Raw genomic sequence first — 25,934 nt, 5'->3', positions numbered from 1 at the left:
CTGTGCAAATCTCTTCCTCTATCAATCCGGTCACACAAATATCGAGGCAACATATTAATAAAAATTTTATATAGAAACACCATTGTCAAAAATATACTCTTTGCTTCACAGAAAGCCATCGCAATGCGTCCAGCATGAAACTCGAGGAAGTGTATCTATTACATTTTAATATTAATCGCATAATTCTATTTTGTAAACGTTGCAATCTCAATATTTGCGTATTGTTTGCCAGGAATAAAATGGATGAGCAGAAATCTATATGTGGTGAAATAATTGACTTGTACAACTGAATTTTACTTCTAATAGTCAATTCATCTTTTAACCGGCACAAGACACCGTATTTTCTGGCCATTTTTTTGAAGACATTATCAATGTGAGACTTAAAAGTTAATCTGTCATCAATAATTACTCCAAGATACTTTATTTCATTTACGCGATCAATCGTCTCACCATCAATTTCAATATTTACGTCTAGTGTGGAGTTGGCTGAAGAAATTATCAAGTACTTTGTCTTACTAATGTTTAACTTTAGTTGCTTAAATTTTAACCAATTCGCTAGATAATGTAAATCTTGGTTTAGAAGTGCTACAACATCAAGCGGATGCTTCGTTGCAATGAACAGAACAGTGTCATCAGCGAATAAATTAATATCACAGAACCGTAAAACTCGCTTCATGTCATTAATGTAAATAATGAATAAAATGGGCCCTAGAACACTTCCTTGTGGTACACCAAGCGTATTAGCAATGGAATCCGAATCAAAATCGTTAAAACGAGTCTTCTGAGTTCTAGCACACAAATAGCTTTTAAACCATTTGTATGCTGTCCCTACGATACCAAAGCGCTCCAATGTTTGTAACAATAAGAACCTAGAAATTGTTTCAAAAGCGCGTTTTAGATCCAAAAACACCGCAAAAATAGTTTTTTTAGCCTCGATTTTTTCTTTCCATTTTGCTAACACCAGATTCAAAGAAGACTCACAAGAGTGACCCTCTCGATAACCTGATTGCTCTGGGATTAGCAAGTTATTACTATTTAAATAATTCATCAGCTGGCCTTTTACAACAAGTTCTAATATTTTCTCTAATGTGTGCAACATGTTAATGGGACGGAACTCTTCGGCTTTATTCGTCCCAGTAATCTTGGGGATAGGAACCACAAGAAATTCCTTCCAAACTTCAGGCACGTGCCCCGTTTGTAATGATTCATTAACAAGGTCCAGCAGGTCGTGTCCAATAACATAAAAGCAATCTTGTATTACTTTTGCGTTGACATTGTCGATACCAGCCGATCTTTCCAAAGAAAAACAAATATCTTTCAACTCTGCAAAAGTAATAGGATGAAAACCATCAAAGCTACAGTTATTATTGATCGGCTGTATTATCTCGTCCGGTTCATTGACCAAATCAATGCTTTGATTGATCGATTGAACACTATCAACGAAATAATTGTTGAATTTCTCTGCTATTACTCGCGCTGATTGTTCTCTCAAACCGTCAAATGTTATGGATTGCGAAACGATCTTTATTTTTCATTAATGTTTTTAATATTTTCCCATACCTTGCATAAACTGCGAAGCATGCTATATTGGAATGACAACAAACAAACTAAAAACGAGAATTTGTGGACATAAAACACACTACAATGCACTGGACAAGTTATTAGCAGAAAAAACAGCCACCACCACTGACACTGATTACACGGATACACAAATAGCCACACTGAAGGAGAAAACCGCACTAATGAATCACAGCATAACGTTAAACCATCGGTTCGACTTGAACCACACCAAAATCCTAGATAAACATAAGAAACAACAGTCACTACCGTACTTAGAAGTATGCCATATTATGACAACCGAAAACAGCATAAACAAACGTACAGACACACAGGGACTCAATTCGATATATGCAGGAGTAATACACACACTTAAAAACACAGCTAAATAAAACTGTTATACATTCATCCATAAACGTCAAATCAGCTAACATAGTTGCCACACACCAACACAGTGTACAGATAGCAAAGCAAACGATAAACCAACGCTAAAATAGAACGCTCAAGCCAAATTGAACCGTACTGACCCGTTTTTTCGCCCGGTAACAAATAAATAGTTTAAACAGACATAGCGAAAATAAAGTTATAACAAATTATAGTGAGTAGTGTTAAAATAATAATCCAAATAAGCTTAATTTATAATATATCTTGACAATAGTTAGAATTGACGCCATTTTAGTAAGGAAAACAGATTAGGACGAATATTACTACATGCATACATACATTAACAACAAACGATATAGCCTCTGTAAGTCAAACACAACATGCAATTTATGTATAGATAACAAAAATTTATGTAAAACATTCCAGAATCCTTGAAAAAGATTAAATAAATCATCGAAACGTCGGATAGTAGAAGCGAAACATCGTTTAGCTGCTCTAAATAGACTGAATAGCCGAGAATCCTCCCCCGAGTTGTACGTCACAGTCGATAAGCATCCACATAAAATTTAATATTTTCCATAACTCTTTGCTGTTATTTTGATGTTGATCGATCTTCCTCTGTATATATTCACAACGGGCCTTTTTCAAGGCGCGTGAATATAAATTACGCGCGACAGTGTACCTATTCCAATCATTGTTATCGTTACTTCGGCAAAATTGTTTGTACTTTTTATCTCTTCTACGTTTTAAACGTAAGAGATCCAAAGAGTACCAGCTGTTCGATTTATCCGATTCAATGTAATTTTCAAAAACTAGACTACTGGTACACTTTTTCAGCGTATTGGTGAGAACAGCTGCTTTATTATTCAAATCACCAGTTATTGGGAGAAAATCCAAGCTTCTCAAAACAAGCTGAGACAATGCCTGCTTTGAATATCTATTCCAGCACTTAGTTTTTACCTTTTCATCACGGTTTCGATCATTCTTTATCAAAATACAATTTGTCTCATGGTCTGAAATTTTACAATCGGCCTCTGTAACAGAATGAACGTTGTCAAAATTGGCAAACACGTGATCAATTAATGTACGCGAATGTCTGGAAATTCTCGTAAATTCTGAAACCGTTTGTGTTAAATTGTAAAAGTTAGCTAACTGCTTCATTTGATTCGAATTTGGATCATTTAACCAATCAATATTGAAATCACCAGCAATGACATTTAATTTGTTTAAATCAACGAAGTTATCCCACCAGTTATCTAATATTTCTAAAAAACGCTGGTTACTTGAACTAGGGGAGTGATATAAAAGTCCGAAGTTTCCAATCGTCATGCCTCCTTCAACTGAAATTCCAAGGAACCAATTGTTTTCAACAGATTCGTTTGATAGAATGTTGAATGTTACTGATTCCTTGGCGTAAATAGCAACCCCACCAGTATGTCTGGAATGCGGAAGGCAAAAAGCAACTTTGTATCCCGGAAAACTATACTGATCAAATGCATCAGCATTTACTATATGAGTTTCGGTTATAAATACTAACATTGGACGTTTTGTTTCCACAAGATGCCGCAAAGCAACATAATTTGTAGATAAACCAGCAATATTCAGATATATTATTTCTAACTTCCTCTCACATTGCGATTCTTTTAGCTGCTATTTACTAAAAAACATGTTGCTTTTTCTTTTTTCGAACAGTCTCCGATAAACCGGACACTGTTAACTAGAAGCTGGATGTTTAACGTCCAAATTCATTTTCAATTCTTTATTTGACTTTAAACAATTCACGCAGTTAAATTCAGTTGAAGAGCAATCAGATGTCTTGTGTTGCCCGCTACATTTGGAACATGTTTCATGATTAACACACTCCGTGCTTTTATGGCCAAATTCTCCACATTTAAAACAACGCAAAACATTAATGGCCTCTTGTACAGGACACTTATCCCACCCAATGCTTACTTTTCCAGCACTCATCAAGGCGTTATGAGTATCCTTGTCAACTTCAACAATTACATTATATTTATTATATTTGAAGCGAGTATTTTCGTACTCCGCAATAACTTTTACTTCATTGACGTTGATGTCATTTTGACTTTTAAACAGGTCAATGAAGTCTTCAGAGGAATACCGATCACTCATTCCCACAATTTTCAACTTTGGTTTCGGAATTGTGGGAATAACAGCACTATACTTTTCACCTAGATTGCTCTCTATATCTTTTTTCACAACCTCAACATTATCCCCTGTTGCACACTCAGCAATAATCGAGCCATTCTTTCCGTTCTTAAAATTACTAATTTTGTGTATTTTTAATAATAAGGTAATATTTCGCCTTCCAGTCCGCGTCCTCAAACTTCTTCTTTTCAGCATCAGCTTCAGGCACATCTTCAGTTAGCGTATTTAAAACTCCAAAGGAATCCAGGAACATCCTAGCCCGGGATTGCCAGTGCTGAAATCCTCCTCCATCGTTGAACTGCGGGATTCCGCAGAAAACTTCGCATCGTGGGCTTTCCATAACCTTTTATTATAACCAATGCAGAACGTTCAAAAGTAACATACATATGGTTTTATTGAAGAACAGTTTGAGAATGATGAAAAATTATGAAATATGAAACTTCTTATAAAAAGCAGCGATTGCTTTAAGCTTCCAGGTTCCATTGATATCAATTTACCATTTTCAATGAACAACAGATAAGCTTTCGCATTGTATAGATCGATAATGGCTACGTCCCACATAGGAGTACGTAGTTTTGTTCTGGCCGAAATTATTCTAATGAGTTTTTAAATTGCAAATGTGTCCTTAATGTGGTTTTATCTCAATTAAGCTTTATATAATCATGTCTCCAGAGACCGAGTTTACCGCTGCATCTCTAACGACTATAACGGAAAAAAGGTTAATTTGTCACCGTGAAATAGCGGATTTTTATACTTTGACCCTTTCCTCTACACGCTTGTATATCACGTATATGTATATGGGATTCTACTTGCTTTTCTTTACCGAGCTTCGTTAGTTACCCTGCCAAGTATCGGCAATTATAACTGCCTGGAGGGGTAATTTTTTTTTCTGCCATTTGGTTTGAAGGGAAGTGTGAAGAAGAGATGGGACGGAGCCTGAGAATAAACCTAAGCGAGAAAGTCCCTCTGACTGTCTAGTTCTACTAAGATTTCAACTCATGACCAATCGCATGTCAAAGTGGACTATGTAATATTGAGGCTTCGAGCTCCCCTAATTTATTCCAAACGCAGTTTTATTTGGTAAGCACTAATGCGGACGGTTTAAGGGGTTATTCGATCTTTTGGTAGTAGAATTAAATGGAAACATAATCTATTCTCAATATTCAATTCCATACTGCTAAGACGCTCAAGAATAAGAGTTAAAATAAAACAAAACCGCTGCATTCGACGAAGCCTTCCGGTGACCTTCTGTTTATTATACACAGACTTCGCAGCCAACTGTTAGGTGTACAGGACAATTGCGGGGTAGCGCTACGATCCTACTGACACTAACAGTCTGTCCCGAGCCGAGAGTTCAACCTACGACGACTGGCTTGTTAGGCCAGCATCGTACCTCGAGACCAGCTGGGGGGGTTTTAATGCGATAATAAGCTTAGTATTCTCCTACATCAACCATGCGGTCGTGTCTCCAACGGAAGAGAGTTTTTCGATTCGAATATTCGGTGCAACTCTAGTCTTAATTATTAAGCTTCAGGCCGAGAAGCAATAAGCCTCTTTATTTAATCTCTAAACAAAATGGCCAACTATTGTGAAGAATATTCGCAGTCGTTATAAAATGATATCCTTCATGTTTTGTGCTCTTCATCCTCCATTTGTTAGAAACGTAAGCAAAAAATTTAGGTCACGCATTGTTCACTGTACTTGGTTCTTCATTGTATGCATTTATCTTCTTGAATATGTACCTCTAGTTCAGAATAAATATTCGTAACGAACCCGTTTGTTTTTGCATTTCAGTATCATTTGTTTTGGTATAATAAATAATATGCTTAAAAAAAATCGGTGAGCGTAACTTTATAAGCACGAAACATAGGTACACAGCTAGTACAGAAACAAAACTTCAGTTTGAGCACATGGAAAAGATTTCTCAATGCACGTTCACTAAAATTTCTGTATTAAAATTAATCACAATGTTTAAAAATCGTTTTAAGATTTAAACAATTCTAGAACAATACTTTTTTAATCGTTTTTATAAATTATACACGTTTTTTACAACAAAAGGAAGATCTAATTGGTTTAATTTTAAAACAATATATGGTTAATTTTTAAATATACTATTACCAAATTTCAATATTTTCAATAACTTGATAACAGTCAACTACGAAAAATTTTACTAAATGAAAATTTGTAAAAGGCATAGAATGATTATTTTCTATGAAGCTCAACATAACCACTCTTCTCTCACAAAGAAAGGAAGAATCGAAAAAGGTATGCCTATTCCCACAAAATATTTATTTGGTATGGCATAACAAGAAAGAAATATAATTATCTGAGGTTATATTTTATAATTTCAGGTTTATTTTTAAATTGAAAATGTCGAAACCAAAAAGGCGTTTGAAGCGATTTCTAGTGAATCATAAAATACCCTAACCTATGTTACATGTTCGAAAAAAAAAATATCAAAACTTCAAGAAAATATTATAGGAAAACACTCAATTTTTGATTCCTTCGTAATAATTTCGAAATTATTTATATCACTCATGACGGCAACCATGGGCAACAGCTGGCCTCGCACATTCAGAAGTCCATTTTTCCACCAATTCATCCGTTAAACAGTTTTACGTGAGTCACTTTATCCTTTTCACAGATCATAGGAAGTCCCACTTATCGATTAACGCTTTCGCATATCTCCGAGTGACCTCCGATTGGAGCCAGCGTAACTTCCTGCCATGGGGATTTCACATCGAGGAATTAAATCATCACACTGCACACACTCGAAAATCGAAAGAAGCCTCCGTATCCGGAGGTGCAGCAGCATTCATTGAAAATCGAAGTGTGCAACAATTCGTCCGGCTCCGCCATTGATGTTCTGAATCTATGTGTTTGATTGGTGGCATGATTTCGGAGGTCAGATGTCCTCCCACCATACGAATACAAACATATGCAAATATTTGAATATGGCACATTTTTACTACATTTGTTCGAATCCAATTGTAAATTTTCCCTTTAAGATTCGGTCAAAAATTTTAGGCAATTCAAGAATCAACTTACGAGCTTCGGCAGGTTCGAATGAATTGGGCTAATACTTTGCACCAAGGAATTCATGGTTATGTTATATCCTCATAGTAATCCACTCGAAAATTGGTACAATCGATAGCTTTCAGCTATCAGTAGCTATACACTGTTACCACCAATAAATCCATGCAAAATTTTTAGCAAATAGTCCAAAAAAACACCCGGTCCCACGATTTATCCGTTCTTCCGTCCGATTCGTTCAAATTCCCGCAGTCAACTGAGATTGACGGTCGAGATAAATCACCGTTCGTCTGTTCCGGGGTGATGTAAAAGCATGCCGAAAAAAATTCCCACCCTCGTCGCGAGCTTAGCGCGAAGATAACATTACGGGAAGGAAGGAAAAGCATTTTCCATCGCAGGACCTTGCCGTGCGCGCGTTTGTATTGGTGCTAATCAAAACTCAATAAAAAATGATAAGCGAACAGTTGTACCAAAAAATGAAAGGGGCGGAGTCATACGGCACTCTCGGTCGGTGTTGCTGTTTTTGCGCAACTGTGCAGCGGCTGAACGACCGACGGTTGCCACCCACTCTGGTGGTGAGTGATTATACGCTGTGAGTTTGCACCTGTTTCGTTGTCTGCTGCTGTTGCTAGGAAAAACGCTGTCAGTTTTCTGCTGTCTGATATTGCTGATATGAAACCAAGTTTGAACTAATGGTAAAAAGCAGCAACCTGTGGAGATTTTCAGTCACTAGCTGACGGACTGTTTGTGTTTCTTTAAAACTTTCGTACCAACATGGTTGAACTATTAAAGGAAAAGTTAGTTATATTTAGGTTCGAACCACAGAATAATCGAGCTACGGGTAAGTTTCGTTCAAACTAGGGTAATAATTTTGCACTTTTTACAGAAGCTTCCACCAGCTCGCGAGTTGAGGTTTATTCCGACGAGTTCGTCGTTGCTAAGGTTAATTATTAATCAAAAACAGTGAAATTCGCTTCAATTTGCGCTGCTTAATAATTAACTAAAAAACCGTAATTTGCTATATTTTTTGCCTGCATGCAAAACGCGCTAGAAACCGAGCCCCGGGAGCAGTGACGACTATTGGCGGCGATGAAATTTTAATCATTTGGATTATTACGAAGTGCGGAGCCGTGTGGCGTACGGTTTTGTTCGTTGAAACAGTGATGAGTTAGAATAATGTAGTTCCGGCTGGGTTTTGAATTATGCGACATGCATTGTAATGGTTTGCGTTTTCTGTTTTATGAAATTAGGTTCATCGTTTATTTATGAACTTAATTCGATGCGCGGGTGTTTTTAGCACAGGAATTCGATTTAGTGACCAGCACGGGTACTGGGTTATTTATGATACTGTTGTTACTGTCGACTAATCACGTCAAGGTAATTCTGGTAGATTTAATTAGAAATTATCGTTTGGCTTAAGCACTTGAAAATTAATCTATTGTAAACTGAAACTAATTCATGTTTTCACGTTTTTACAGGTTATTCAATTAAAGGAACTAAAAACATGTTCAAATCGATATTTTCGGTGTCTCACGACGAAACGTTTTGAGACTTTATTAAAAGCTTGCAAACGTTTATCCGTTTACTGCAAAGATATGAACTATTTTTACTGCGGAAATTGAAAAATATGAATAAAACGTCACCATGTTGTCGATACTCACTACACTAGCCAACTGAAATGTTCGTGGGTTATGCTTGTAGATAAAATATCCAAAAATCATCAATCACTAAATAGTGCAAATTTATTCATTTCCCATAGCATTGCTCTGTTTTCCTATCGCAGACACAAATAAAATAAACAAAACTAATCGATCAACTTTATGATTAATTTGAAATAATTTTGACGGTGTTCTTTATCTTATAGGAACAAATCTTGTGTAAACGTTAACGTTTTTCGAAAAGATCAGAGGACGCGTCATGCGAGAACACAACTGGAAGCTGCGATTGAAGGTAATAATCAAGACTAATCCAGGGCTCTTATAATAATATCTTGCAAAAAAAGCAATTCTAACCAAACTCGGAAGATTTGTATGCGAGAAGGTTATCGTAATTGTTGTGCTAGCAAGCTAATGGTCTCGGAATGTGAACACTATACTGACGAAATTCGAAGGTTCCTTGCTGATGGACAACGAAACATATGTAGGTATGTATAAACTTCAAGCAGCTGCCAAACCTAAAATTCTGGGAGTTTCAACTCTGTCTCTGTCGATACGCACCACGTTTCGCAGGCATATAGCAAAACAACCATCGTTGCTAGCTTGTGCGCCAAACATTCCGTAGACCTGCACAGGTCTTCCTGATTTGTGTGGTTTTATCAGTCTTGGTACCCCCATCAAGCGTTGTCTGGCTATTAAGATATTGGAAGGATTCTTCCTATTCAACTCATAGACTCGCTTTTGTATAGCTGGAGGATCGTCAGTATTCACTTCCATTGCTTTTGCACCATTCCCTAATAGAACTGCTGCTTTGGAGCATTCGGTGAGGTCATCAAGCTTCTGCATGTTTGTTCGGTGTTGAACGCAGCAAAGCAATGCCGTCGGTTAGATAGAAGTCATCCAGCTGCTCTTTAGTTGAAACATTCCATGATAATCCTCAGTATACTGTCAATACCTAAAACACGAATCTCATCTATCACGATGAGGAACAGTAGCGGTGATAATATGCAGCCCTGTCTCACACCAGCAGTAACACCTTGCACGAAAATGCCTCATACGGAGCTCGAATGAGATGGACTGGCTTATCTTGAATTCCTCTACGCCTGAGTACGTTTCAGATTTGTTCGTGATTGAGTCAGTCTAACGCATTTTAGAAATCTACGAAAACCACCAGAAAAGTCCTAGAATTCGTTAATTTACTTTAGTTGTTACAGAGCGTTGATCGGCTGGCTCGCAAACCGGCTTACTGTCGACAGATGGTAGCGCCGATTTTCTCCTGGATGCGGTTGAGGATTTTCCTGCACAATACATTGAGAGTGATACACAGTAAACAGTAACTTGATGACCTGTATCCAGTTCACGACAACAGTCGCGGTTTCCCGAATAGTTGTAAATAACCGATGGCTGGATCAGCTTAACCCTCTAGTGCTCAGTGCCACCTTTGGACGGGTTTTAGTCAAACCCCTAAAAAGCTTTAATAAATACTTTAAAAATCATTATAAAGATTCATAGTGATTTTACCGAAGTCCGCCTAAAAGTTAACTTGGGCACTAGAGGGTTAAAGCACCTCGGCTATTCCTATTGCTGATGCTCTGTTGGATTTCACGCTCCTGGCCGATACCTCAATTTCAGTCAATGTTGGTGCCTTAGAAATTGCACAGTTAAACTTATGGTGCCTCGCGCTGCTAATCTGTGACATCTAAAACTCGGAGAAGTTCTACAAATTGTTAAGACCATCGTCTAAGCTGGTCTGTTCGGTCAATCAGTCCATCAGCGGCTAATACAGGTTTGTCAATTTGATTCTCTGATTCTTATATCATCATGTTATTGTGGCCACATAATTTCCGCTAATAATTATAATATTTTTCGCTTTCTTCTGGATTGTGGTATCCCATAGGATGCTCAAGATCCGCATTTTTTGAGTCTATCTTCACGTTGAAGTCGCCCAAATGGATCTGAATATCACCCTTGGGGTCTTTTCCGCCACATTGTTCAGCTGGCTGTTACCAATCAGACAAAGACCTGTGTGACCTTTGCTGTATCTGCGAGTTAACCCCTTGTACTCAATCCATGGCTGCTCGACTTTAATCTTGCATTCTATGGAAATCTTCTTCCACTTGGTCAATCCACCGTGCACGTTGCGCGCCACAACACCGAGTTCCTAGTAGGTCGTTATCAAGAACCATTTTGATGGGTTTTCATCCAACATTCTTACGCTATGCCCAGCCCACCGGAGTCTTCCGATTTTAGCCGTATAGATTATAGTAGGTTCCCCAGCAACTAATACAACTCGTGTTTCATTCGTCGTCTCTATCTCGCATCTTCGAAAACCCCAAAAGCACGCTGCTCCTCCACAAGCAAGGTCTATGTTTCGTGGCCGTAGAGGACTACCACCAATTAGTGTTTTGCAGATGGTTAATTTTGTGGAGCGGTAAATTTTGTTTGATCGAAGCGTTTTCCGCAGTCCATAGTAGATATAGTTAGCGCAATTTTCGGCCGATAACGACATTAGCAGAGAAATAAAAAGACACATTATGTCTTTTTATTTCTCTGCTAATGTCGTTATCGGCGGTCACTAGTGCCACTACTTGAGTCTGCTGACGTTTCCGTCAACGTCTCAAAGTTGCGTGCCATAATGTCAATGTCGTCCGCGAAGCCAAGTAACTGGCCAGACTTCCTGAAGATCGCACGACTCGTGTCTATTCCCGCTCTGCTGATAATACCTTGCATGGCGAAGTTAAAAAGCGTACATGAAAGCTCATCACCCAGCCGCAACCCTCTTCGAGATCCGTAAGGACTCGAGAGCGTCCTCGAAACTCGAACTGTACACATCACTCTGTCCATCGTCGCTCCAACCAATCGCGTAATTTTGTCCGGGAGCCCGTGTTCGTGCATAAATCGCCAAAACTGATCGCATTTATACGCTGTCCTGAAGTCGATGAATAAGTGGTGCGGGACAGTGCTAAGATTTGGTTCGTGGTGGCGCGGGCCCTTACAAATTCCTTTGCAATAGTTGTTTTCCCCGAATGCATTTATCTTCCTTATTCACAAGAAGGGATGCAAACGGACTGTTGCTAACTATCGCGGAATTGCATCGTTAAGTTCTGTCCCAAAGCTTTTTGGAATTCTCTTGGAAAATTAACTCATGATTGCTCGCCCAATATTTCACTGGACCAGCATGGGTTCATGACAAAGCTCTCGACGACGACAAATCTGATTACTTTTAAATCGTTTATTACTCGAGAGATTGAACGCGGTCATCAAGTGGACGCTTAATATACCGACTTCTCCGCTGCATTCGACAAGGTAAGCCTTTGGCAAAATACGACAAAATAGAAATCAATGACAACCTGCTAATTCGTCCTTGCGCCTAGCTGACTGGTAGAACTGTGTCTGTCAAACTCGTTGAACGGCGTTCAACAAGCACTGAACAATTTTGAAACACGGGATGACCCTTGGTTGTGTAAAACAGCTGAATGCAATTGGACTCTGCTGGGTGAAAAGCTAATATCAATCGTTGTCGGCAGCGCGCAACCGTTGACGATCTATAAGGACAACCGTAGTTGCATAGGGATGGCCCTCCATTTTATACGCGACCAAATCGCAGCTGAACGTATTCAAGTGGAACCTGTTTGAACCGAAAAGCAGTTGGCGAACATCTTCACGAAGACGCTGGACGTTGGATTGTCCAAAGATCTACGACGAACAGTTGGGCTCCAGAATCAAAAGGCGGTGGCGAAGTAGGCACTGCCAGGCAGGTCTTAGGAAGTTCACAAGCGCTCATGGAGAAGATTTTCAGTCATTCCCAATCAAGACGTGCAGAGATTAGGATCGGTTTTCAATAAACTGTTTCTCATTCGTTAACGTTTGCCTGAGTGTTTGTTCGTTCAAGTCCAAAGTCCGAAGTTATCCGGGAATTTTTTATTTACTCGATAATTTTGAAAAATAGTCTAAAAAAAGATCCAACCAAAACTACCGAGCGTTCAATTATTATTATGATTCGAGTTTCATTTTTTACAAATTTTTCGCCCTCCCATTTGACGCCCTCCAATGAGGCGAGCAGACGACCGTGTGCTTCACCTTCGCGTTAATCCGCCCAGGTAATTCAATGGTCGTGTCGCATCGTTTCACTTAGCTATTGTCAGATGAAAACATTGCTCAGCTGGCTGTAAAAATTCTTTCTCCTGCAGCAGTGGGGTAGCGTGAACGGTTGACACCGGGGCAGGTGTCACCCCCACCAGGTTGTAGTGAAATCATCTTATCAAAAATTGTGAGAGTTACCACGTTCGTTTTCAATTGTACTAAATCTACCCATTTTTGGAAAATTGGTTGGGATTATATTCTTAGGAGCAAGTTTAAATAATTTTCGAGGGTTTCACCTCAACCCCACCTGATTGATAATTAATCTCACGGATGTCACCCTTTTGAGGGTGACACGTTGAAATTTTTTTCTCATGGGTGTCAACCCCTAGAGGGGGACCAGGAGATTGGTGTGGCTGTCAAACAGGGATACCAAATGTGCAGATTTGTCTGCAAAACGCAGATTTTTGGAGTCCTTGTGCTGATATTTATTGATTTGCAGATATTTGCAGTTTTTCCACGGTTTCTGCAGATTTTTGTCAGAGTCTCCTTATATTTGCGCAGATTTTCTAAAAATGTGTGCAGATTTTCACAGACTTTTGCCTGCGGGAGCGAAATTTTTTCGGATTACGGATAGATTTTTTTCAGATTTCGAGCACATTTTTCCGGTTTTTCGAGCAGTTGCAGACATTTTTCAAAAACATCTGGCATCTCTGCTGTCAAACTGTTACATAATTGTTACAATCTACTAAATAAAAATGGAATTCCGTAACGCTTGATCTTATTGATATTATTTCCTCAGTCTCTGTGGTGTACAGTATTCATCATCATTTTGAATCGTTCTAAATCAAAAATAATAAGCGGTGACATGTAGGTTTTTTAACATGAAAATGTTCGCTGATGTTCAGAAAAGACATCAGTTATAAAAAAAATAGTTATTTAATTACTAAAACTTGAGATATTATTCACAAAACTACGTAAAACATGCAAAATTATGACTTTCTGTGCTAAATTTGCCTCTAAATCGAAATTCAAAGCGATGACATATGATTCTTTTTTCACTAAAATGTTTGTTAATGTTCAGGGAAGACATTCGAGGAAAAATAATTAGTATCTGATTACTAAAACTTGAGATATTATTCACAAAACAACGTAAAACATGCAAAATTATGACTTTTTATACTTAATTCGTCTCCAAATCAAAATTCAAAGCGATGACATGAGATTCTATTTTCATTAAAATGTTCGTTGATGTTTAAGAAAGATATTTGAGAAAAAATAATAGGTATCTAATTACTAAAACTTGAGATTTTATTCACAAAACTACGTAAAACTTGCAAAATTATGACTTTATGCTGAATTTGCCTCTAAAACAAAATTTAAAGCCATGACATGTGATTCTTTTTTCATTGAAACGTTTGTTAATGTTCAGAAAAGACATTTGAGGAAAAATAAATAGTATATGATAACTAAAACTTGAGATATTATTCACAAAACTACGAGAAACATGCAACTTTATGACTTTTTATGCTGAATTTGCCTCTAAATCAAAATTCAAAGCGATGACATGTGATTTTTTTTACATTAAAATGTTTGTTAACGTTCAGGAAAGACATTTGAAGAAAAGTAACAAGTATCTGTTTACTAAAACTTGAGATTTTATTCACAAAACTCATAAAAAAACAAGCGAAATTATGACTTTTTATGCTGAATTCGCCTCTAAATCTAATTTCAAAGCGATGACATGTGATTCTTTTTTCATTAAAATGTTTGTCAGCGTTCAGGAAAGATATGTTAGGAAATATAATTAGAATCTGATTACTAAAACTTGAGATATTATTCACGAAACTACCGAAAACACGCAAAATTATGGCTTTCTGTGCTAAATTTGCCTCTAAATCAAAATTCAAAGCATTGACATATAATTTTTTTAACTAAAATGTTTGTTAACGTTCAGGAAAGACATTTGAGGAAAAATAAAGAGTATATCATTAACTTGAGATATTATTCACAAAACTACGTGAAACATGCAAAATTATGACTTTTTATGCTAGATTTGCCTCTAAATCAAAATTTAAAGCGAGGACATGTGATTCTTTTTTCATTAAAATGTTTGTTTATGTTAAAATATAAAATGTATGTTTGAAGATGATTTTCTGTATACAGCACAACAATATTGCAGCCTTCTAATAGCGCTCTCGATCAACCAGATTAGTTGAGAAAATTCGTTATCGATATTGTTTTAGCACATTTTGCATGTTGTAGGATAAGAACAACGATACACCGTGCCCCAGAGCTGAGTCGAGAAAAATTGCAGTTCGAAAAGATTCTCGACCTGATCGGGGATCGAACCCGATATCACAACCGTGTGGGAGCCAATCGACATCGCTAACCACAGAGCCACGAGGACCACATACAGCATACAGAATACAGAAAATCACCGAAAAATATTTTATTTTAATTTATACGTTTTTATACGATTACATGCGAAACTTTGACTTTTTATGCGCAATTCGCCTCCGAATCAAAATTCAATGATTTGTTTTTTTTTGCAATAAAATGTTCGTTGTTCTTTCATCTACAATTTTTTTTTTTGCAGAATAACCCATGTCTTGAGCATGAACATTTTACCTTTCTGATGTTTTCGTAGTTTTGTGAATAGTTACATTTTACGGCATTCGATTTACTTTTGTACTTTTGAATTTTATTTTGATTTTTATTAGAGAGCTTTTAACCAGAAGGTCATTCAGCTCTTAATCTTACTGTTTTACTTTACTTAACCTAAAACTCACATTTAGCTGCAGGAAAGGTTACGATTCATTTGTTTGAATATCGATTAAGAGGCAGCTTAAGCATTGAAAATCTTTTATTTTCTTATTTTCTACAAAGTTTTGTGGATTAAAAAATGGCGACTTCCGGTTTCAGGAAAATAACCTAAAGTGATATATGGCCAACAATTTCAATACTTCCGAAAGTGGACCTCCATACGTCATTTTATAGCGATGACACAGTTTTTTTTCATTAAAATGTTTGTTAACGTTCAGAAGACCATTTGAAAAAATAACAAGTATCTGATTACTAAATTCGATATATTATTCACAAAACTACATGAAACATGCAAATTTATGACTTCTAAAGTGATATTTGGCCAACAATTCCAATACTTTCGAAAGTGGAACTCCATACGTCATTTTGAAATCCAAAATGGTGACTTCCAGTTTTTGTAAATCAGCCCAAAATCACAAAAAACAATCCAATATGGGTATTTTTGTTTTGCGCGTTCTCAGAATATTGAAGTAGGGTATCAAACGTCTTCGTCAGTGGTTTTCTTCGGTAGTTTTACTGGCGCAATCTTATGCAAAAAAGGTCCGAAGAAAACCACTGACGAAGACGTTCGACACCCTACTTAAAGTGATGATGGAAGTATAAGATGTAAATTATATTTTTGAAGTTAGTTGAGCTAATGCAGCAATGAAATATAAAAAAAAATCTATCTTTGAAGCCTTTGATCCCGAGCATCGCCGGGAATGTTCAACTAGTGTTACATAATTGCCATTGACTTGTCTATTAAATAAAATAAGTTGGTGTCTGTATAACGGCGTTTCACTCGAAGTAGAACCAACGGATTTGAATAATTCTTTTTGTGTTTGTTTTGTCTTCATCTTCGACGAGTTAATAGGCCATAAAAATAACAATAATCAACTGATAAAGTTAGAAAAAAAAAATAAAATATATTTTCGGTTTTTCCCGCCTTTTACACCAAGAACAACGTCATTAGATTACTATGATTGTAGGCTATGACCGGTAGACAAGTTGTTGTAGCGTCGTCATTGAGGCGTCGTTGTTGAATAAACAAGCGCCTTTTAATGATTCACATATAAAGTGATATTCGTTTTCGCTGCCTACTACACCTTTTCTATGCAAAAGCGCTATAGCGTGGTAGTAGCAAACTCGACATGCATGTGAATACTCTCAACGTGGCTTTGATTTCATTCAAGGGCATATACTTGATAATGTAAATTAAATTTCTGGCTTATTTGAGCAAAGTTGCATATAATCGTTTTATCTATCTGATAAATGAAAAGAAAGAACAAGAATAATCAATCTGTTCAATTTTCTCTAAAATGCACACTGACTTAGATCATTGACATTTGCTCATGCTGCAATGATTCTGTTAGCTGCTAAAAGAAACGTGTAGTTTTTGCTTCTCAAAAAACATTGATTTCTGTTGATGTTTCGTTAAATAGGCACTACTGCGTTCCTACAAATCTCTGGATTAACAATTTGTGCTTAGGCAGCAGATCTGCCTCAAAAAGCAGATGAAATATTAATGTCATTGAAGCGAAAATTTCGAAGCTCCGTGTACCTACCAATTTACCATTTAATTTCAAACGTCTGTATGTACCTTCGCGCTCCGCAGTTGGGTGATATTCGATAATGCCCAAAGCCCTGATAACTGGTGGCATTAAACCTAAAACATGCATATTGTCGCATAAACAGCTTTATGTCACATGGTCATGTGAAAAACAATTGGTATCATGTATGTTTGAAAAAAAGATACCCGAAAAATGGTTGGCCATCAGGTTTTGCGAGAATTTTTATTCAGGACAAAACCATATATCACTATGCCATGGCAATAACGAAAATCAACTGGAAAAGTTATAAAACGTTAAAAACCAACCCTTGACATTTCCCGCCCTTCTGAGATTCCGAGAGGTTTTCTGTGAGTTTTAGTGAGTAACGATTTTTTGTTGCCTTTGATCGGGAAAAATTCGAAACAAATTTTCATCACCGGGGCGTACTTAAACGATAGCCTTCATTTTTTTAAATCTTTTTGGAATAGTTCTATGCGATTTTCGTATTGGTTTCTGTTGATGCCACTTAAATTCAACGTCGGTTTCTGTTAATTTGTGCTGTGACTGTTTTTCAAGAGAGAAGAAGAAGACTGTCGGTACGTAATAAACATAATTGATTAAAAATAATAGTATGGGTATTCATGTCGAGCTCGTAAACAAATACCCAGCCGTAAATATACTCACCTCCATTGACGAGTAATGGAAGATACACAGTTTACGGGACCTAATAGGGGCCTTCACATCGAGCTCGTATACAAATAATCAGCCGTAAACTGTGTATCTTCCATTACTCGTCAATGGAGGTGAGTATTTTTACGGCTGGGTATTTGTATACGAGCTCGACATGAATACCCATAATGTGTTTTTGCAAGAATTCTGAGGAGTATTCATACTGGTTTCAGCTGGTTTCGATTAATTTTCTTCCACATGTAGTGGGAATGCTTCCTAACGAAGATGCCGTTAAGGGTATTTTATAAAAGGAATGTTCCCTAATCTACATGATCAAACTGATTCTTGCATATCTTCCAGTTGACTTTGACAAATTTCTGCTGTGGTCGAAGTGTTTTTTGTTCAGATGATGTTGTTGTAAGTGGAATCGCAGACAGACGTCCAAGCTGAGTTCCAAACTTGTGTAAAGTTTTTTGTAGTAGCAATCCGTAACCAGATAGCGCTACCAGTACCGCCAGCCCCGTACACCAGCAAAAAAAAATTTATTGTAGCAATAAGGTCACCAGGCAGCGCTAGTGTACAAGTGATTTATAACGCAATTTACTTTGAAAATTTACACGGAAATTTTGATCAATGTTGTTCTTGCTTGGACGTCTGTCTGTGGTGGAATGTTCAAATACTTAACATGTCGTTGAATTAAAATTAAATTCGTTGTTTTTGTTCCAGTTTTGCGAGTTAAGACACGAGTAGTCTCAGTTCAATAAAAGTGTCAGGCTCCGCAACACTGAAGATAGATTATTAAAAAATCAGGAAATATACGAGTCCCGAAGGGTAGTTGATCGGTTAAGAACAAGACGAGCTCGGAATGCACGACGTTCGACACCACATATATCTCAAAATCGTCAGTTCTAAGTTTCCATAGTCTTTAAACGAGTCTTGAACAAAAGAAAAATAAAGTATAATAAATTAAACACTCAATTGAGAGAAAAATGCTAATCAAATATTTTCAAATACTACTACTTTATAGATTCAAGGTCAAATTTACCACCGAACAGATACATTGCTGCCACTACCCGATGGCAAATGTCCTTGAAGCGACAATTCTGACAGGAAACTACAAAGGAGAAGTCGTAATAATCCCTGACCCCGACATTGTGGAATATATAGAATTTAGTGGCTAGGACCGCCTTAACCACTTTCACATGTTTCGTATATTCCGAATTTTAAGCTTGAATTATTTAGAATTCTGAAGTTTTTTATAAAATCTGTTCCAGTGAGATTGGCCAGGCAAAAGGGTATTACCACATACATAAGACATACGTGGAACTCAGGAAGGAATCTTCCAAAAAAGTTGGTACAAAATGAACTACTCGAATGGTACCACACACTGAATAAAATCACTGTTTGAGTTGTTTTTGAAGGCAGTGTACATGCGTAGCCCTGCATTTGTCTCGTTCCTACTCGAAAAATGCTGCATTGATTTTGTAAATAACTTTTTGACAGTTCCTTATAGGATTTTCTTTGGGGCTGGATAAGGCCGAGAAAAAGAAAATTAATTTGGTTCATTATTTATCGAGCAGTTTGACAGGGCGAGGTACGGAGTACTATGGGGCAACGTGTACCAGAAAAAAACGCCAGTGTTACGTATGTCTTATGTATGTGGTATCACTATATTTGCACTAAGCCAAGCTTTTGAATAATTGAAAAAATAATGTAATAATTTCCTTCAGAATATTTAAAAGAATGACTGTTTATTTTCAGAAATGTATTGAAATGATTTGATTATGGTTGAAAGGTGCTTCATAAAAAAACGTAGAATTTTACGAGCGCAGGATTGAAAAAAAAAACTAAAAACAAATCAGAGCCGAAACATATCGTAGGTATGTTTTTTAGCAGCAGTTAGATATTTCAGTTTTTGCAATACAACAGTCAATAAAACTCAAGGCGGCGGTACGAAGTTTGCTGGGTCAGCTAGTTTTCGAAAAAAAAAGGGGAAAATTAAGACTTAACGTTTGTTTCAGTACAATGTGCGCTTTCAATGAATAGTCTACATTGTGTGTTAGCCGTTTAAATAGAATTTGGATGCCATGATAAATTTATGATTGGTAGGGGAACAAGAGGCAAGATCGCCATACGGGGCAGAATGGGCATATGTTGTTTCTAGGTTTCTGGCAGTAATTTTGGAACTGTTATAAATTTGAATCATTAACATTAATCTGAAGATGTAATTTTATTCAAAATAACTGAAAAAAAAATCGTTTTTACACAATAAACAATTTTATCATTCATGCACGTCTTGCGTATAATATTATAGCTCACAAGCGCGAAAAATAAGGGTTTTTGCATGCGTATATATCGTTTTGGGCTCGAAAGTTTATTTTCGGTAATCGTTATTGATATTCAAACAGTTTCAATGAATAATGCAGTGTTTTCAAATGAAACATCATCTAAAAACAGCTCTTTTTCATAAGTGTTTCTCGTGGGGTAAATTGGGCAGTGCTGGTAGGGGCAAAATTGCCATACCTATGCACGAAAACATAACCTACAAACCAGAAAGTGCTGTCAAAAAAGTAAACATCGTGCTAGCAGCAGTTAATTGTAAAATGGTTCGGAATTACAAACGGTTGTCGGGGCGCAAAAAATGGTCACAGTCATCATTGGCCACTGCTATAGACGCGGTTATTTCTCATCGAATGTCAGTGAACCGAGCGGCTATTGCACACGGCATTCCACGGCAAACGTTAAGCCGACATTTAAGGCTGCGTCGAACAGATTCGTTTGTTGAAAATCATTAAAATAAAGTTACCTAAATTCAAATTTTGTCATGTCTTCATCCGCACAGTAGTGTTTTATGGACCAAAACCTTATTTTTATATGCGGGCAAATTCATAGATAATTTTCAAATTGAAAAAGGCTAAAAAATTATGCTGTTTTGGAGTATAACTAGTGAAACAGGAAAGGAAAACTTTGTTTCGGTACCTACGATTGTACGTTACATTGATACATTGTTTAATGTTTGCTTGAAATCGAAAAATATGAACATGCCCATTATGCCCCATAGGTATGCCCAATCTACCCCGTACCGCGACCAGCCTCATACTTTCTAGTGGCTTAGGAAATTATTTATAAATAATTTTTTTCTTTAGTTTCCAATGTAGCAACTCTTGAGTATTATTCTTACTCTATGTAGTAAAAATGTATTCAGTAGCTTTTTGCTCACTTTGCCCTAACAATTTGATAAGAAGCTTGAGGTGCTCATCTTGCCCCTTGTCCCCCTATACAAAATTTTGACGGCAGGGCAGCACTCCCTTGAGGGTGACAACTATATGAATTTCATTCATTTTGTTCACGAGTGATATTTTCCTACAGGTAACAAACTACAAACATATTAGTTTTCATCCTTACGTCATTTATTATCGATTTCTATTTACCACGTTAAAAAGGGCTTGCAAAGATCTCGGATGAGGTACCGATAAAATCTCATCCTGTATTTTTTTTTTTCCGCAAGTACCAAATAATTCAAACCTAAAATAAGAACGATAACCTCTAAGAGAGCGGCTTCAAGAATCCTATTTTTTTTTCAATTATCGGGAGGGCTATTTACACAGCGAAAGTCCCTATCGAAATCTGGCGAAAAGACTGGAGCGAACGTTCGAGAAAAGTTTGAGACACAGAAGTTTAATCAGTCGGCACCACCCGCCGATCGAATCCATCGAAATACTTGTGTTCCAAGATCTTTTTGGCGGAAATCCGGTGGACAGGATCATAGATTAAACACTTCTGGAGCAGATCCAAGCCGCCCGAATCGAGATTTTTCACCTGACTGTTCAAATTGTTCTGCGTCCAGCAAGGGAATGTTGGCTTGTAGTCGGGAAGAGAAGTGACCCCGGGCCAAATTTCTTCGGTCGGTGTCTTTAGTATACGAAACATTCGAAATAGCTGATCGATTTCCGAGTCACCCTGGAACAGTGGCTTTCTGGTAGCCATTTCGGCAAATATGCAACCTATTGACCAAACGTCAACAGGGCAGGCGTACCGTTGCGAACCGAGCAGAACCTCTGGGGCACGATACCACAGGGTGACAATCTCATGTGTGTAATTACGTACTGGAATGTTGAACGATCGACCTAAACCGAAATCGGCAACCTTAATTAAGCCTTCCTTGTTAATTAGCAAATTTTGCGGCTTCAAATCGCGATGCAAAACCCGTCGTTTGTGGCAGAACAATATTGCTGCCGTGATTTGGTACATGTAACTTTTGACCAGATCCGCATCCATCATTTTCTCCGCTGGCAGTGTGTCCATGTACTTCTTCAAATCCATCGAAAGAAACTCAAATATTAAATACAGTCTATTTTCCTCCATCAGAACGTCCTGTAAAGAAACTATATTCGGATGTTGCAGTTCTTTTAGTAGTGAAATTTCCCTGCAACACAACTGCCGTTAGTAACTAATACATCGATATTTAACACACAAACGGATGAGCTTTACCGAATGGCAGTTGATGGTATTCCTTCATCTTCCGACTCCAAACGTATCTTTTTCATTGCAACTATTTCACCAGTAACTTTATTGCGACCCTTGTACACGACACCGTACGTACCCTCGCCGATTTTTTCGATTTTCTGAAAGTTTTCCATCGTTTGCGCCCGTTTTTGTTCTGTAACAAAATGTAGGTTAGATTTACATTTCACTTAAAATTGCTTTGAATAGGAAACAAAACGCCAATATTCGTTTTTACATTAATCCTCAATACTTCTTCTAAATACTCACCAACTATTAGAGAAAACTTCGCTTCTGAACTAGGGTAAAAGCTAGCTAAACACACCCAGTCTAATTCCAAAAAACCGTACGTGTAAACAAAAATCCGGCGGGGTTTGAAGTTCGTTATGCTTCTGCTAGTCGTTTGAAGAAAGGCGCATAGTGGAAATTTGAACCAAGGCCGACTCCGATGTCGTGCGATGTTATTTTTATGCTATGCGTGCGATCTGACAGAATGACATAACAGTGCATCCGCACACGCTACCCGTCACTGAAATGCGTGTCGAGCGAGTGTCGGGCGGATGCTTTTGTTGCAGAAGGGTGTTGTTTTGCAGACTCGCTGCATTCAATTTGCCGAGGTGCTTTGGACCCAAATGCTTGCGTTCAGTGAGCGCGGTGAGCGCTAAATCAGCAAAAGCCATTGATACTCTACTAATAATGTAAAATGGGAGAATTACGTATATAGTACAGTATAAAAAAGTGGCGTGCCATCATGACGAAAATCAACGAAACGAATGCAACTAAATTTGATAGCAGGGAACTCGACGGCTGCGAAACGCACACAAAATTTTCGGGAGTATATCTAGAAATGTCAACAAAACGAATGTTTTCCGATGCAGGGCGAACCAACTAACTTTCTTTTCTGAGTTTAGTAATAAAAATCGCTATTGAAGGCTTGGTAACCACAAAACGCATAAAAAAAGTCAAAATATATTAGCATTCATGTCCGACATTTTCTTCACGAATTGGGTTGCCGTTACATAGGCTCACTAATAGGGAAACATTAGAAGATATGTCAAACAAAATTATCAACAAGTAGCAACCAACAGTTACAACGAAGTTAAAGTTAAAAATTTTTCATTTGTGTTTTATGCTTGACAATTTTTTCTTATTTGCCAACATTAATTGTTGCCTAAACACAATGGATACGTTTGCGTTGCGTCGACGTAATTCGACAAAAAAATGTATGGCCTAACTGTCAAATTGCCGAAAACACAGCCGCAACGTATCCATTCCCATTGTGTTTGGGCCTTTAGGGGCCGTTCCTAAACCACGTGGTCATAAAGAGGGGAACGGGGGGGTGGGGGTGGGGGGGGGGGTGTCCAAAGACCACGAAAGACCACGCACGGGGGTTAACGAAATGACTACGTGGTCTTTTTTCCTGACTTATAATTTATTGTTGCCACCAAGTCAAGAGCAAAAGCTTTTGCATTTTAGAAATATATAATGTATTGAAGGTTTAATAATCAAAATGTAAAAAATTTAAGCAAATTTTTGGCACTTGATACATGAAAAGACCACGTGGTCAAAGTCGTAAGGGGGGGGGGGGTTGGCCACAAGACCACGAAAGACCACGGGGGGGTACAGGGGGTATAAAAAGTGATCAAAATATGACCACGTGGCTTAGGAACGGCCCCTTACTGTCACTGCACACTGGGCCAGGAATGGAGTCTAGCGGTACGAAATTATTAGCGCTCTCAGGGTTTGAGTTTCTGAAAATTGCATACTCTTTGATGGTTTTAATGTTTCGAATCACAAAACTATTATTGTTCCAGTTGAAAATCGAAATATCGACTCGCGATTTTCGATTTTTTTACCTTATGCACAATGCGCATAGTGTCGCATCTAGTGCGCTGTATTGCGCGTCAGATGCGCTATACAGCGCACTAGATGCGACATTATGCGCATTGTGCATAAGGTAAAAAAATCGAAAATCGCGAGTCGATATTTCGATTTTCAACTGGAACACTAATATTACAAAAAACGCGAAACTTAAAGATATTCATCAAAAATTCGTAAATTTTTAAATTCAAAGACAGAAATTTCGTTTCTTCTACGAAGTTACATAAAATTTTCTGATCTAAAGCTTTATCGAAAACTGCAGAGTTTTAGCGTGTAAGAACATAAAGTTGGTGTCGAAGCGCCATCTCTGCGGCCAAATCGCGAACTAAACTGAACGTCAAGTTGAAGTTCTTATTACACTGAGAAACTTTGCTGTAATGTCTTTATAATGTTTTGTTCAGACTACGCCGGATATCACCTGATATCGCCAGATGATATCGGATATCACATCGACCGTTCACATTAGAGTGAGCTGATATGATGTGACATTTGCTTTGGTAATTGAAAGGAGAAGAAAACAAAAACAGGTCAAAGCTAAAACAAGACAACAAGAGCAATGGGATTAGGATAGAGATGTCAGCGAGTTGGCTCGCACCAACGCAATTGTCAACATGTGCGGGATGAAAATAGCAAAAATATTTCCTTCCTTTTTTCTCGCATGCAACGCGAAGTTCGAAATTTGTAGGGTTGCGTCAAAAGTCTTTTGGCCGTATTGCCAACTGCTTGAATTGTGGTTATTATTGGTTTTCGAACATGATATCCGCGATAGCATGTAGCCGAGGTGATATCCGTTGACAGCTCGAATGTATGGGATATCAGGTAATATGGATGGTGATTTGGCCTCGATAGCACGAACCGCCTGATATCAGGTGATATGCGGTGTAGTGTGAACGGGGTATAGATAGGAAATCTGTAAATACGGTCCCCATGTAAAACTTACAAAACTTACAGTGACACATTAAATCGAGTGCGGTTAATCAACCGACTATTAGACTTCCACTTATTCACACGCGCTCAAATGTTTTCAATATTAAGACATGTCTTCACATCTGGCATCCCTGTCATGACACGTAAACCAGGGTTATATTTTCCACAAGTCAGCAGCATAAATGTCACTTTGCTTACTATCAGGGTTATATTCCCCAAAAGCCAGCAACAGCATTGTCACTTTGTGCACTACTTGCCAGTTAGTGAAAATTTAAAACAAATATAATTTTTCAATTTTAATATAAAAAAAACTCGTAGAGATTTAAAACAAATTACGTAACGCCTACTGAAAGATCGGTTTTCGATTAGTATAAGAAAGAGCAGTTTTTTTTTTCAAATTAAAACTTTCTATTGTACATAGTTATACCACAGACAAACAGACGTGCCTCTTCGAAGAAAAATCCTGAACAATCTTCGTCCTTATTCGAAAAATTACTCTAGTGCGCCACCATGCGAGCTTATTGCCTATCAACTTCTTTTTGTAAAACGGTTTTTGTCTTTGCTAATGGGTGCGCGCGCTTGCTTAAATTAACACCAGTGACATTACTGACGGTTTTTGTCTTTGATAATAAATGTGCACGATTACTTATAGCGACACTAGTGGCATTATTGCCTATTACCAAACAATAAAAGACATTGTTTTTGCGTTTTTTACTATTAA

At 37.6% G+C, this 25,934-nt stretch overlaps 2 protein-coding genes and 1 long non-coding RNA gene across 5 annotated transcripts in view; 1 reads left to right on the top strand and 2 right to left on the bottom strand.

Moving 5' to 3' along the window:
- Window positions 1-7,385, bottom strand: part of LOC129731715 (ETV5-related protein Ets96B) — a 62,300-nt gene extending 54,915 nt beyond the window's left edge. For all 3 annotated transcript variants that reach the window (XM_055691934.1, XM_055691936.1, XM_055691935.1), the window contains exon 1: window positions 7,159-7,385. In XM_055691934.1, coding sequence (XP_055547909.1) covers window positions 7,159-7,212 — 54 coding nt within the window. In that variant the 5' untranslated portion in view covers window positions 7,213-7,385. The remainder of the gene's footprint in view (window positions 1-7,158) is intronic.
- Window positions 7,386-7,833: 448 nt separating this feature from the next.
- Window positions 7,834-11,259, top strand: LOC129729907 (uncharacterized). Its single transcript, XR_008728758.1, has 3 exons — window positions 7,834-7,955; window positions 8,030-8,520; window positions 8,622-11,259. It is a non-coding gene; the product is annotated as an uncharacterized LOC129729907 (long non-coding RNA).
- A 10,031-nt stretch (window positions 11,260-21,290) lies between these two features.
- Window positions 21,291-22,855, bottom strand: LOC129729491 (cyclin-dependent kinase 1). The gene is made up of 3 exons (XM_055688098.1): window positions 22,676-22,855; window positions 22,394-22,562; window positions 21,291-22,328 (listed from the first exon to the last, which is right to left on the bottom strand). Exons 2-3 carry the CDS (start codon window positions 22,540-22,542, stop codon window positions 21,581-21,583), a joined length of 897 nt encoding a protein of 298 aa, XP_055544073.1. The 5' UTR covers window positions 22,543-22,562; window positions 22,676-22,855; the 3' UTR covers window positions 21,291-21,580.
- Window positions 22,856-25,934: the final 3,079 nt, after the last annotated feature.

This window comes from Wyeomyia smithii, chromosome 3 (genome assembly GCF_029784165.1).
Source record: "Wyeomyia smithii strain HCP4-BCI-WySm-NY-G18 chromosome 3, ASM2978416v1, whole genome shotgun sequence".
Taxonomy (NCBI): Eukaryota; Metazoa; Arthropoda; class Insecta; order Diptera; family Culicidae; genus Wyeomyia; species Wyeomyia smithii.
This window is presented reverse-complemented; position numbering and strand designations above follow the sequence as displayed.